General features: G+C 38.6%; 1 protein-coding gene across 10 annotated transcripts in view; it reads right to left on the reverse strand.

Annotated features, from left to right (window-relative positions):
* The window catches only part of ELAVL2 (ELAV like RNA binding protein 2), an 85368-nt gene that overhangs the window by 38666 nt on the left and 33987 nt on the right, over window positions 1–12715 (reverse strand). For 4 of the 10 annotated variants that reach the window (XM_039733301.1, XM_039733300.1, XM_039733297.1 and 1 more), the window contains exons 2-3: window positions 8234–8324; window positions 4351–4591 (exon numbers count right to left, since the gene is read on the reverse strand). In XM_039733301.1, coding sequence (XP_039589235.1) covers window positions 4351–4591; window positions 8234–8305 — 313 coding nt within the window. In that variant the 5' untranslated portion in view covers window positions 8306–8324. Of the gene's footprint in view, window positions 1–4350; window positions 4592–8208; window positions 8325–12715 lie in introns of all 10 variants that reach the window. The other 6 variants (XM_039733293.1, XM_039733294.1, XM_039733292.1 and 3 more) reach the window with 3 other exon arrangements.

Consider the following 12715-nt stretch of genomic DNA (forward strand, 5'->3'; position numbering starts at 1 on the left):
ACTTGAAGAATTTTACTCCCTAAGCCCTATAATGTTGACCATAAATAAACACCACCACAATGTGACAGATAGTTGCCAGCCAAAAGACAAACAGGAACCCAATTTTTTTTTAAAAAGGTATGTAAGAGGATCAGACTTTCAACAAACATGTAAGCTGCACAGCTGAATCAAGTGTGAAAAAAATGCCATGTAGCAGTGATCAGCAGTATGTCCTAAAGTGGACTTACTCTTTATCTTCAAGCAGAGATGACAGAAGGCAGCAGGAATTGATGAAGTCTTCAAGTGCAGAGCACCTGTCTCCTTGTACTAAAGGCAAAAGTATTGCCAGAGTTTCACAGCTCATACACAAGTCTATGAATGCGAAATACAGTCCCAGGCTAGCTCTCTAAGCATATCCTGCCTCACTTTCTAGGCAGAACAAGCATTTGCTAAGCTGAAAATGAAATCCATATATAAGCATTATTGGCAGTTCAAACACAGTTAAAGAGGCAAGAAATCCAGCCCTCTTCATGAGCAAGTTCCCTTTTAAAGAAAAAAACTTGTGAATTTTATGAGCATATTATTATTTTCTTAAGAGAACAGCACGGGAGCTTTGAAGCCAAGAAAACAAATACTTTCCCAAATTTAAGACATCTGAGTTAGCTGCTTTCTGAAATTAAGAACACCATGAGTTTCAGTTTAGCTAACAATGCCACTAGCACAATTAAAACTAGGAGATTATTCTACAATGTGAAAATTAAGCATTAATCTTCCACATGTACAATTGAAAGTGTACTGAAGACAGTGGGAATTAAAAGAATGCAGTACTTTTTTTTTTAAGGAGACTACAGTCACATTTTTACCTATATTCAAGTTTCAGAAAAGTAGGTCTAGAAAATGGTATCTCTTAACTTTTTAAGTGCTAGCTATTATTGTTTCTTGTAATTTTTCAAAAGATGCTAAATCCATCTATCTTGTCCAAGCAGAAAGCATGGGCTCTTTAAAGTGCTTGACCAGGGGCAGCTCCAGCAATTAAATTTCATCCTATTTTATCCTCTTCCCTAACATTTTGAATATTTTTAGCTTGTTTTTTGTAACCATATATGCTTAACCTTTGATTACATAAAAGGTTATCATTATGTGACAAATGTTACCTCTCTCACCTTTAATATGTAGAAGCACTTAAACTAAACTAAAGAGCTATCTGAAGTGGCTGCCTGGAATTCAGTTATGTTGCTCTGTTGAGACCAGGGTCTCCTACCTATTGTACAAACAAAATTAACTTAGACGGTAGTTTTGCAGTTTGTATTGACATACATCTGCATTAGTCAAAAGCATGTAAGAGTTAACACAGACTCTAAAATATCTAGGCACAATGACTCATTCCTGACAGATTCTCTGGTTAGCAAGTGAAGATAAAGTGACGTTCATGACCCACTTACCAGATGCTGTTGTCAGTGGGATTCTTAGATGAAGAGAGACTCTTGTTCAGCACCCTTTATCATTATCAATACTACCAACATTCAATTTATTTACCTTTGGTAAAACAGCAGAACAGCAATCAGCTATTTTAATTCTTACAGATAACACTTGAAATAGTTTTCTGCCAATAGAGAAAGCAGACTTCAGCTACTAATGCCACCTGAACAGAAAGTTCTGCCCATGCTTGGAGATGACCATCACGAACCTTCACACATCAGCTTTTTACCTTATTCACAAGTAAATCCCTAGCTAAAAATCAATAAAATAATCAGGACTTGGACTTCAAACTGCTCACATGAACAGTAAATGAACTCCAGGGTGCCTCCTTCCCCTCAAACAGGTTCTCCAGAGGGAAAAATAAGGAAGGCCTTCAAGTTCAACTCCTCTCAATCCTAAAGTGTGCAGACAGCTTCAAGGAAATGGGACACTCTCACCTCTAGTGAGAGGTGAGACTGCCCATGGCAGGGAGGTTGGAATGAGGTGCTTATTAAGGTACCATCCAACTGAAACCATTCTGCTATTCTATCATAAAGAAAGTGCACTTCAGTGTTGCAGATGTGATCACAGAGTGAGTACTAAATAATAGGGTGGGAGATAACTTGGCTTAAATTCATCGGATGCTAATGAGTATTTGGGTCAAGATCACAGAGGCTGGCCATGATCTCTCTGTATTTTAACATACAGCACTGGTAACCCAGTGATCCTGGCAGGAGTAACTCTGACTTTCGGGACAGGACTGTGGTTTCTGACTGGGCACAGCTGCAGAGATCACACTTCACACACAGCCCCACCAGATGCCCTTTGGGGCAAAAAAATTGATCTCTGTCCCAGTGGTCTGTGGGCTATGGTTACTTCCTTACCCACCAGTGACAGTGGCCATGAAGTTAAGCTCAGTCTTTGACATCGAGCTTGCAGGAAGGAACCACTCCAAGCCAAGAATAGGACTGGACTGGCCCACGTGCATTGCCACCAAACTCCATTCTGTTTGCAAACTAGCAGGCACAGAGTGGTGTAGACACAAGCTATTACAGATCTTGGTGATACTGTAAGTGTAGAAGTGTATTTCCTTCTGCACTACCCTAATCTTATTTAAAGATACTCACCAAGTAACTAGCACTCATGACAGTTTGTTTAAGAAAGACAAAAAAAATATTACATTTTAACAGAGGAATTAAACCAATAAAAATCTGAAATTCATGCCAGATGAATTTCACAGAACCTGGTAACAATTCCTGTTCAGAATATAGAAGGAAAAGAAAAATTTGCTTTTCAATACTCTCTGCAGAAAATCTGAAAATGAGTAAGAACAGGACTGAAAGTCATGAGCTTTCTTCTAAGTGTCTACAAACACAAGGTTATCTTGCTCCAGGCTACTGAAATCAGAAGTATTGCTCCCAATGCAGCTGCAAGGTCAGACACTGTACTTCTCAATCTCACTTATAATCCTAAAACCTTTTGGAACAAGACTGATGCAGCGTTTTTGCTGGCAGTTGAAAGTGTATCTCAAAGCTGAGGATCTGCTCTCTGATAAAGCAGAAAAACTCTTTATCTCCAATAATTTCAACGCTGGAGTTCTTTACAACTGAGAATGTAATTCAAGTTCAGGATCCTTCTCAGGCATCACTTCATGCTATATAGAAAACATCACCCCTTGAAACAAGAGGTCTACAATTAAGTCCCATTTCATTCCCAAGTAAGAAGTATTTTGAAACTATGTAGCAGCAACGATGTGCTTCTGGCATATAGAACATCAGACACATCATGTAAGGAAGTGGACAATTTGAACATTGATCATGAGGACCCTGAGGGTTATTTCTGTGGGCCTGAAGTAGCAGCCTTTGAGGTTATTCCTAAGTAACTTTGATAAGGAGGTTTAACATGCTGAACATGCGGGATATACAAGACAGACAAACCTCTTTGAATAGCCATCCCACTAACTGATGAAGTAGCCAGCTACATCTTTCCACTCCCAGAACAAGAGATCAGGAAACATCTAAGGAAGGGACCTTTTGTTTCAAAGCATTGAAGTCATTATCAATAAAGAAAAAAGGCTTGTTTTCCCCATCAATCAGATTTCACCTGAAGACAGCAAGCTGTGGCATCAGCCCCATCTGGTTTCTTTGGCATCGCCAAGATCATTCAGTAATCTTTATACTGAAGAGGAAAGATTGCTTGAAGGTTTGCTTAGGCCAGATCCACCAAAAGCAGTGATTTCAGTATCTCAGATTACCATGCTGAAGGAGGCTGCTTCAAATATTTATCCACTCCACTACCTAATGTCTTAAGAACAAGTCATCTGCTGTGGGAAGATCTGCGGGTTATTCAGAGCCATAAGGAAAACCAGCACTCAGCCACAGAAGTCAGCCAGAGACTGCTCAGTAAGAAGGAAGCCAAAGAGCCTAAATTGATCCAAGTGTGCATCCTAAAGAAATTGTTCAAGTGCTGCAATTCAAAAGCAGCTTAACCTGTGAAGTAAGATAATCTGCCCTTTTTCCAAGGTACAAGCTTCATTACCTGCATCCCTGAAAAGAAGCAGCTTTACATCAACAAGCACTGAAGTCTATCTTCAATGAGGCTGAATCGCAATTCAAGGAAACTTTGGACTAATATCTGCCTTTCCACACATGAATCTTTTTTCCTAGTACTCTGAAGCCCAGGTTTACATGTGCTGTTAGCATTTATAGCACTCAAAGTAACCTAAATTAAATGCAAATAAATATGCTTAATTTTGGGGTATATAACTAAAAAAAATTATTAAGACAAGTTCCTTCTGACCAGCATTGGTTCATTCTGTCTTTATTCTATTACTTAGAAGAACTGCAGAATATCATCTGAGAGTTTGCCGCTTGGAAAAATTAAAAGATACAGAAAACTCCAAAACCAACATACCTGTTATTTTGTCCCTGACAAGCTTGCAGGATTCTATCTCCCCAATGCTGCCAAAAAGACTCTTCAGTTCTTCTTGTGTCATGTTTTGTGGAAGGTAGTTGACTATTAAATTGGTCTTGCTGTCTTCTGTGTTCCCAGAATCAACTGGTGATGAGCAATTGTTTATGGTGGCTGAACCATGGGCTGTGTTATTACAAGTTGGTCCATTAGACAGTTGTGTTTCCATGGCAGCAATTACCTGCTGAAAAGAACAGATAACAAGAACCATCAAAATTCATATTTCAGTACTTAGCAGGAGAGTCCAAACAAGAATCTAAAAGACCTGTCACTATGTAGAAATGGTACTGCCAAGACCACATACTGCCTCTACATGCAAGAAAAAACCCAAACACCAGTACAGAAGGGCGTTAAACTGTTAGTCAAGACAATACCTTAAAACCTTGTAACAAATAAACTGGACATTCTACAAGTTCACTAAATGAAATCAGCACTCAAAGCTTAGTTTCCATTCTCTGCCAATCCTCCAATTTAGGGGAATCACAAACTTTCTATTATAGAAGTTACCAAACAAAACTAGCCTGTTGCAAGACTAATAATTTCTGTTAACTTACAACTGGTTACTGAAATAACATGAAATGCAGTTTTTAATGAAGCAGTATTTGAGTATTTCCAAAAAGAGGTGGGCATTAAATGTATCTAAAGAGTACTTCTCATAAGAAATAGCAGAGATCAAGATTAGTATTTTAAAGAGAAATTTAGAGGATATATTAATGTGCTGGGATGGAAAATACACTCTTTTACAACATCCATGTCAAACTTTTTTCACCACAGTTTGGAATCAGGCTTCTAGATGCTTTTACTGGACTGACAGTTTCTTATTATTTCTTCCCTCACCTGAACTCTGAGAAGTTAAATTTGAATCTTGATCTTAATGTACTTTTGGACCACTCCAGAATACTCTGTGCCTGGGAGACCACAGAACTGATCCTCCTAGAAGCTGTGCTAAGGCTGATGGAGAACAGGAAGTGATCTGAGACAGCCAACATAGCTTCACCATGGGCAAGTCCTGTCAGACCAACTAAGTGGCCTTTCTGTGATGAATTGACTCCATCAGTGGAGGAGGGAAGGACTACAGATGTTATCCATCTAGACTTATGTAAAGCCTTTGACACAATCCCCTACAACGTCTTTATCTCTAAAACGGAGAGTATCTGTGGATGGATTAATAGCTGGATAAGAAAGGGATTGGATGGCTGCATCCAGAGGTGGTGGTCAATTGCTCAGTCATGACAGACAAGCGGTGTCTCTTAGGGACCAGTGCTATTCAATTTCTTCACTGATGACACAGACAAATGGATCAAGAGCACCCTCTGTAAGTTTGCCAATGACACCCAAGGTAAGTGGCGCTGCTGACACTCAAGTTCAGGATGTCATCCAGGGGGACCTGGACAGGCTTGAAAAGTGGGACCATGGGAATCTCATGAGGTTTAAAAAGACCATGTTCAAGGTGTTGCACCTGGGTCAGGACACTCCCAGTACCAGCACAGGCTGGGGATGAACGGATCAAGAGCAGCCCTGTGAGCAGGACTGAGGGGTGCTGCTGGGTGAGACACTGGACATGACCCAGCCATGAGCACTCACAGCCCAGAAATCCAAATGTGTCCTGGGCTGCATCCAGAGCAGCGTGGGCAGCAGGGGAGGGAGGGGATTCTGTTCCACCTGGAACCCTGCATTCAGCTCTGGTGTCCCAGCACAGGAAGGGCATGGACCTGCTGGAGTGAGTTCAGAGGAGGGCCTGGATTAGAGGGATGGAGCACATCTCCTCTGACAAAATGCTGGGAGAATCAGGTTTGTTCAGCCTAGAAAAGAGATAACTTTGGAGTAGCCTATTTGTGGCCTTTTAGTACCTGAAGGGATTTTACAAGAAAAAGGGAAAGAGACATTTTTGAAGATAATGTAGTGACTGGAAAAAGGGGAACATCTTCAAATTGAAAGAGAGTAGGTTTTGATAACATATTAGGAAGAAATTCTTTACCATGAGGGTGGTAAGGCACTTGCCCAGAGAGACTGTGGATGCCCCATCCCTCAAAATGTTCAAGGTCAGGTGGGATGGAGCTTAGAGCAACCTAATCTAGTGGAAGATATCCCTGATCATGTTAAGTGTATTAGAGACAGACAATCTCTGAGTACTTTCAACTCAAACCAGTCTGATTCTACTGTGTCTCACCCCAAAGTCACTGACTGTTTGACTGCAAGATGAAACAGAAATAATTAGGAGGAGCCTCCTTGTACACAAGCACTTGTTCACAAGCTGCCACATCTACAAAAGACACTCTGCCGCCTCAGTGAGTGAATGGCAACAGCTGGTAAATGCAATGGATTTTTAATGGCATCTTAGTATCTAAGATTCGGGCAGCCTACCCTGTTTGGGACCAACTATTTAGGACAACGTGCAAGAGAAAATTATGTTCGTTAATTCTCCATTAATACATATTTCAACACATGAAGTTCACTACAGAAATCCATCAATCACTGAAATTTAGCCTGATAATTCAACTGCTAAGAGGAGCTCTCACAAAAAAGCCTCTTGTAAAATCACAAAGCAGCATCAGGATCTCTGATGCATCTGTCCTAACATTCCTGTTGAAAGCACCACAGGCAATCCAAACAGCTGCTGAGGTGAACTGTGTTCAGAGACTGCTGAATAACTGAATTTCCTAACAATATGAGAGGGGGTAAGTTGAGTTTCTTACTAGAAGTTCAACTTTTATATTCCTGGGAACACATTTCTATGTTCTGTGTTTTGCCTACAGAAGTATTTTCCAAGAGATTACTTTAGCACAACGCAAAAAAAGAGGATACATCTATTAAGAGCACTCATTAGAAAAGCATGATCTTGTTTTCCTAAAGAGCTGCAATAAGAACATTTTCTTCCCTTGTGACAAACTCCAAGGAGCAACCTGCTTCTGACACTGATGAAACAAGTCCACTGAAAAGATGATAAAGTAGATTATCCCAATCAGGATAATTTACCTTTCAAAACACTAGCATACCTGTCAAAGCTAGTAGTCACAAATGCTGTGCTCTGAGGCTCTGCAAGATTGCCTTTTTCCTTTATTTGTGTTTTATTCTCAAATTTGAAGTGTTCATTTATCAAAATTAGCAGGATTTAGCAAGGACAACAAACTATTCTCTCTTAATTAAAGATTTATCTTCACGTTCAGGTGGCAAGTATGGGATCCTAAGCCAACATTCAAGTGAACAGCTGCAGTAGCCTGTGTGTGCTGAAAATTACAGCATCTCTCAGCTATAGAACCATCTGCTCTGAATGAAGTGATACTAATATGTTTTACAAATAATGCATACCCCACTAATAGGCTAAAGAGAACTGTTCATAAAAGACAAAGCACTAAATAGTTTTCACTCAGAAAAATAGTTTGAGATAAATTCACAGTTTAAAAGAATCTTAGAATAGACTGGAAAATATAATTTTAAAGTAGTCATCATAAAAACACAACTATACAGGTTTTCAAAGTTACTGCAAATTAGTATTCAGACCATACCAAAACCATTTTAGTACAATACTCCTCTTCAATTATCCACCATGTATTTTCAATTAGTACTAAAATCTAATTGACAATAGAAGAAAGGCAAGCCACTGCAGTGTAATTTGTACAGGAGATCACCATTTTACAGAAAAAGTTGTCTTGTTATGCCAGTGTGCTCTGGGCTCTCACAGAATAGGAACACACCCTACAGCCTATAATGAAACATATATGAAACATATGCATTCCAAATAGAAGGTTAAAAGACTTTGGTATGGCCTCAGCACTATTAACATGTAAAAAAGTAGCCTACAGAATTTAAGAAAAGTCCCACAGACCCCAGTCCAAGGCTCTGCTGCCCACGAACCACTTCTAAGCAGAGAAGCCACATCACACAGTCTGACTGCCATGTTAGTTTGGAGTTGCCGTCTGCAATATGGACACAAAAAGTACTGTATGTTAGATTAGCAAGATAATGCAACAAATCAGTTTGTACAAATTTACAGTAATTGCATTTATATTCCCAGCACGTCCATGCAGTGTGGCTTAATTAGATTTGAGGCAATTCCAATCTAATCTTAACAAATTCAGTTGTAAAATTATTTTTCTTATGTGAAATAAGATGCTTATTTTTAAGAAGACTTAGATGATAATGCAGTCTAGTTACCCCTGCATCTACCCTGAAAACTACCTTCAGTACAACACCATGCCTAAAAGAAACTGTATCACAAAACAGATGTTTAAACCTTCAAGACTGAAGGGGAAAGTAAGGAAATACAGTGAGTTTATTTTCTATCAGCACATAAGATGATCATGCACTACAGCTCCCTTTACAAGTCTTTCCCAGCCCACAGGAAAAAAAAATACACAAAGACAACAAAGTACTATGATAGAAATAATTCCATTCTTAAAATCCTAGGTTTTAAAAATTAGGTAAATGAAAATCTTGTGCAGATGGCATTCACTAAGCCTCCTTGCAACAGCTGTTTAAAAGTACCACTGCACATACAAGAGGCAGTAGAGTCAAGGATTTACCAAGTGGAATAACTGGAACAAAACATTGAAGTGCTTTTCATTAGAGTATTTTGGTAACCAAGAATATTGTTCTGTTTTAACTAAAGCATCACTAAAAATCCAGTTAGAGTTACATCAATCAACGCTTGGAGGATACCACAACAGCTAATAGTCCATTTGCAGATGATTACAAGTAGTCCAGATGTGAAATACAGCCACAACAGGAATAAACAGAAAGGCTCCTGACCACTGCCACAGCTTCAGATTGCTGTTAGTAAAGAGGTCCTGCCCACAGTTAGCAGATGAGGTAAGTCTAAACTTGATAAAAAAAGACTTCGGTTTCAGATGGCTGCTGCATTTAGGGTTTATAAAGATGTACTTCAAAATTTTTCCATTTTAAAATGGTGCAAGTTACTGTTCATGTCAGTTTGCTACCAAAATCCATATGCTTAGCTGACTTCATGTCTGGTCTTTATTTCTAACTTAGGTTAATTATGACCTTCAATCACCTTTTTATGAAAAATACTGAGGCTTTGATATCAAGTGCAAGTTTGCATATCATTCTTTGTAGTCTCAACCCAAAACTAACACTAACAACTTCTCAAGCTCTCAACTGTTCATAGGCAAATATGTTTGATGAACTGCTTATTACATGAATAAAATCTGGAGGTCCCAACTGACTTTTTTGAAGTCCAGACAAGCATTATTAAGAAGACTGCTTTAAAATAGCAGTCTCCAACATTCTTGTCCTACAGACTATATTGATATGCACAAAATTATGTATTTGGATCTCTATGGCTCTCAGCAAAGCAGTGTGACCCCACAGATTGTTTCCTGTGAACCACAAGCTGTAGACAGAAAACTTCAACAGAACAGCTTACTTGCTTGTAAGGACGTCAGTGTACTAACTGGAGACTTCACTGTTCTCTTAAGCACTGCAGCACTTCTCAAAAAAAAAAAAAAAGCCCAAAGCCCCTGTCAGTTGAAGTATTTCCAGCTTGCATAACACATTTATCTTCATTGAAGGATTCTATATAGTACTTGCAATCAGTGTGCAAGTCAGTTCTCTGATTAAAAAAAACATTATGTCTCAAAACCTTATTTTGCTCTACCAGTTCTTCTACCATTTTTATTACTTTCAAGGCTGTACAGACTGCTCTATTACATCTAGTTTAGAAAACTGGCATTCTTACCATTTTATTTTCCCCTCTATCTGACCTAAAAACAGTATTAAATATGGCTAATTACATTCTAGAAAAAAAAAGAGAAAGTTTTCCAAACTTTCAACTTTCTGAGTTTTCAACTTTAACACTGTACTAAACCAGCAGATTAACAAAGAATTTGAGCTGTGAGATTTCTTCTATTCTCCTCCCAAAATTTTTTTAAAATACTGAACTACTGAAAAATCCCCAGTACCATTAAAAAAAGCTGATTCATTTTGTGACTATTAGCCTCAGAGACATTATTACATTTCAGGTTATTAAAATAGCTTAGAAGTTACTCGATTCAAAACCTAAAAAACCATTATGTTCAGGAACAGGGTTCTATACCTGCTGAGGAAGAGTGTCTTAAAATACATTCAGATTAAGAGGTGAACAATAAAGTCAAGTTGACTGAGTAAATCTGCTCTCTTTCTAATGCTGAAAGGAAGCAGAACTAAAGACAGTTGCTCAGTTCAGCAAACTGAGTGGTTCTCTCCAACATGCAGTACATGGCAGCCATCTATCTTTCTATAAACTTACTCATTTTCATCAAGCACAGATAAGCTTTAAACCCAAACACTTAAGCACTGTTTATGGCATTAACTGAATGCCAGTTTCTAATTAGCTGCAGTTCAAGCAAGTCATGAGTAAGGTTTGCCTAGCAGAAAAGCAAGTAGGCTTTTTTGTTTTTCAAGAGAAAAGACATCAGAAGTTCAAAAGCCATATGGTTTATGCAATTAGTTCTGGTTGCCATAGAACAGTTCCAATTATAACAGCAGATTTTTATATGAGAGCTTTAGAAAATATAGTGGAGCTAGCAAGACGGAGACTGGCTAAACAGTAGTCACAGTGTCCTACTAACTATCCTTTCAACATCAGTATTTCGGTGTGCAGTATACTCAACTATTCATGCTCAGCAGAAAATGCAAGCTGAGGCTGGATCCCAGCAGCGCTGAGACAGAGTCAAGGAGGTGACAAAACAGGTAAACCTTCAACCACCATTATCACCTCACATGTATAGAGATGCTAGGGAGAAACGTTTAATGCATCAGACTTCTGACTAAAGTCTATCACCTGTTTCAATTCATACTTGTGCATCCTGGTCATTGCTGGGTGGGAAATAGTTTCACATAGGTTTTATATACATAATTTAATCATATTTATAGACACTGCACTAAAAAAAAAAAATCACTGCACAGATGCCTGCTGCAATTACATTATATACTTCTAAACAGTATTATCACATAAAGGTGATTACACACTGAATTTAAGGCAGCAGATACTAAACACATCTGCAATTATGTTATCACTTCACTGTTCAGAGACAACCCAAGCTGGACTATGAGATGCCTCCAGCCTCAAAGGTCACAGCTGATACAAAGCCCTTAGTAAAGTCCTAAGAGATGTACATCTGCTCCTGAAGATTCTCCTCAGGCTTACATACCACAAAACCTTCAGAGCATGCCTTAGTATTTTGTGTTTGGCCTTCCATCCTGTTTTCCAGCACAAGGGAAGTATGCAATAGATACAACACACCACCATTTGGACAGACAAATACTTTACATTTTGTTTTCATAATACCAAACTACAGAACAAGAACCACCTCTGGCTGCATACATCATTCTCTATCTCCTCCAGACAGAAAGGTCTAAACCAGAACTTTGTTCTCTGCATGTAACAAAGTTGTTCTCTTTCCAGAGGATTTATTCCATCAACTTTGACCTACAACAGTAATGAATGCATTTTAACAAGGATAAACTGTTTCTTGTCTGTGGGGACTATAGCTAAACATGTTAAATTTTAAAAAAGCCCATAATTATTTGAGGGATCACTGAAAGTTAAGACCTGGCACAATACAGATACTGAATTTTGCTTTAAGAAGCACAACTCTGAAAGACCAATTTTTTTTAGGTATTAAAATTTTAAGTGCAGAGTTATTGATACTTGGAATAGATGCAATTCTTCATGATTCCTCTTTAGCGATTTTTATCTTTACTGGAGTGTTAATTTGAAGGACTCCTTTTTTTCAAATGGTTAAGTACCTCAGAAGCATATACAAAAGCACAGTACTAATTTTTGCACTCTCAAAAGAGCTGTACAATAAGACACAACAGAAACTGTTCAATCTAGCATATGCAAAAACTATTACACACCTTGCTTGAACATCCCAAAGTCCTTTATGGGTAAACACACACAAAGGCCAGAGGCATGTCTTTAGTTAAGAACCTTGCCTGTCAGAACAAAACACCACTCACTCTTCGTTTCCTTATAAGAAGGATGGCTGTCAAGGAGAGCTTAATGATTCCTCTGAGATCCACATATTAACAGGACACCTTGTGCTTGGTGAGCCTAAACAAACAGGCTAAATGCTTATTTCTGTGTCTGTTTTCACTTTTTGTTTAATTGTATAAACCACCATTTGTCCATTAGCAGCCCTCCCCACCTGCATGTACAATCATTTGCTGTTCCCCTCATTCACTACTTAAGAATCTGCAGCACAAACTAGATCAGGGTATTGCTTGATGAGAACTCATGTAGCGCAGGAGAAGAAACCAGAAGAGTACCTCTTGATTTATGCTAAGTTATATGGAAGAACTTTGATAA

The sequence above is a fragment of the Passer montanus genome, unplaced genomic scaffold (assembly GCF_014805655.1).
Source record: "Passer montanus isolate IOZ18808 unplaced genomic scaffold, ASM1480565v1 scaffold85, whole genome shotgun sequence".
NCBI classification, from domain to species: domain Eukaryota; kingdom Metazoa; phylum Chordata; class Aves; order Passeriformes; family Passeridae; genus Passer; species Passer montanus.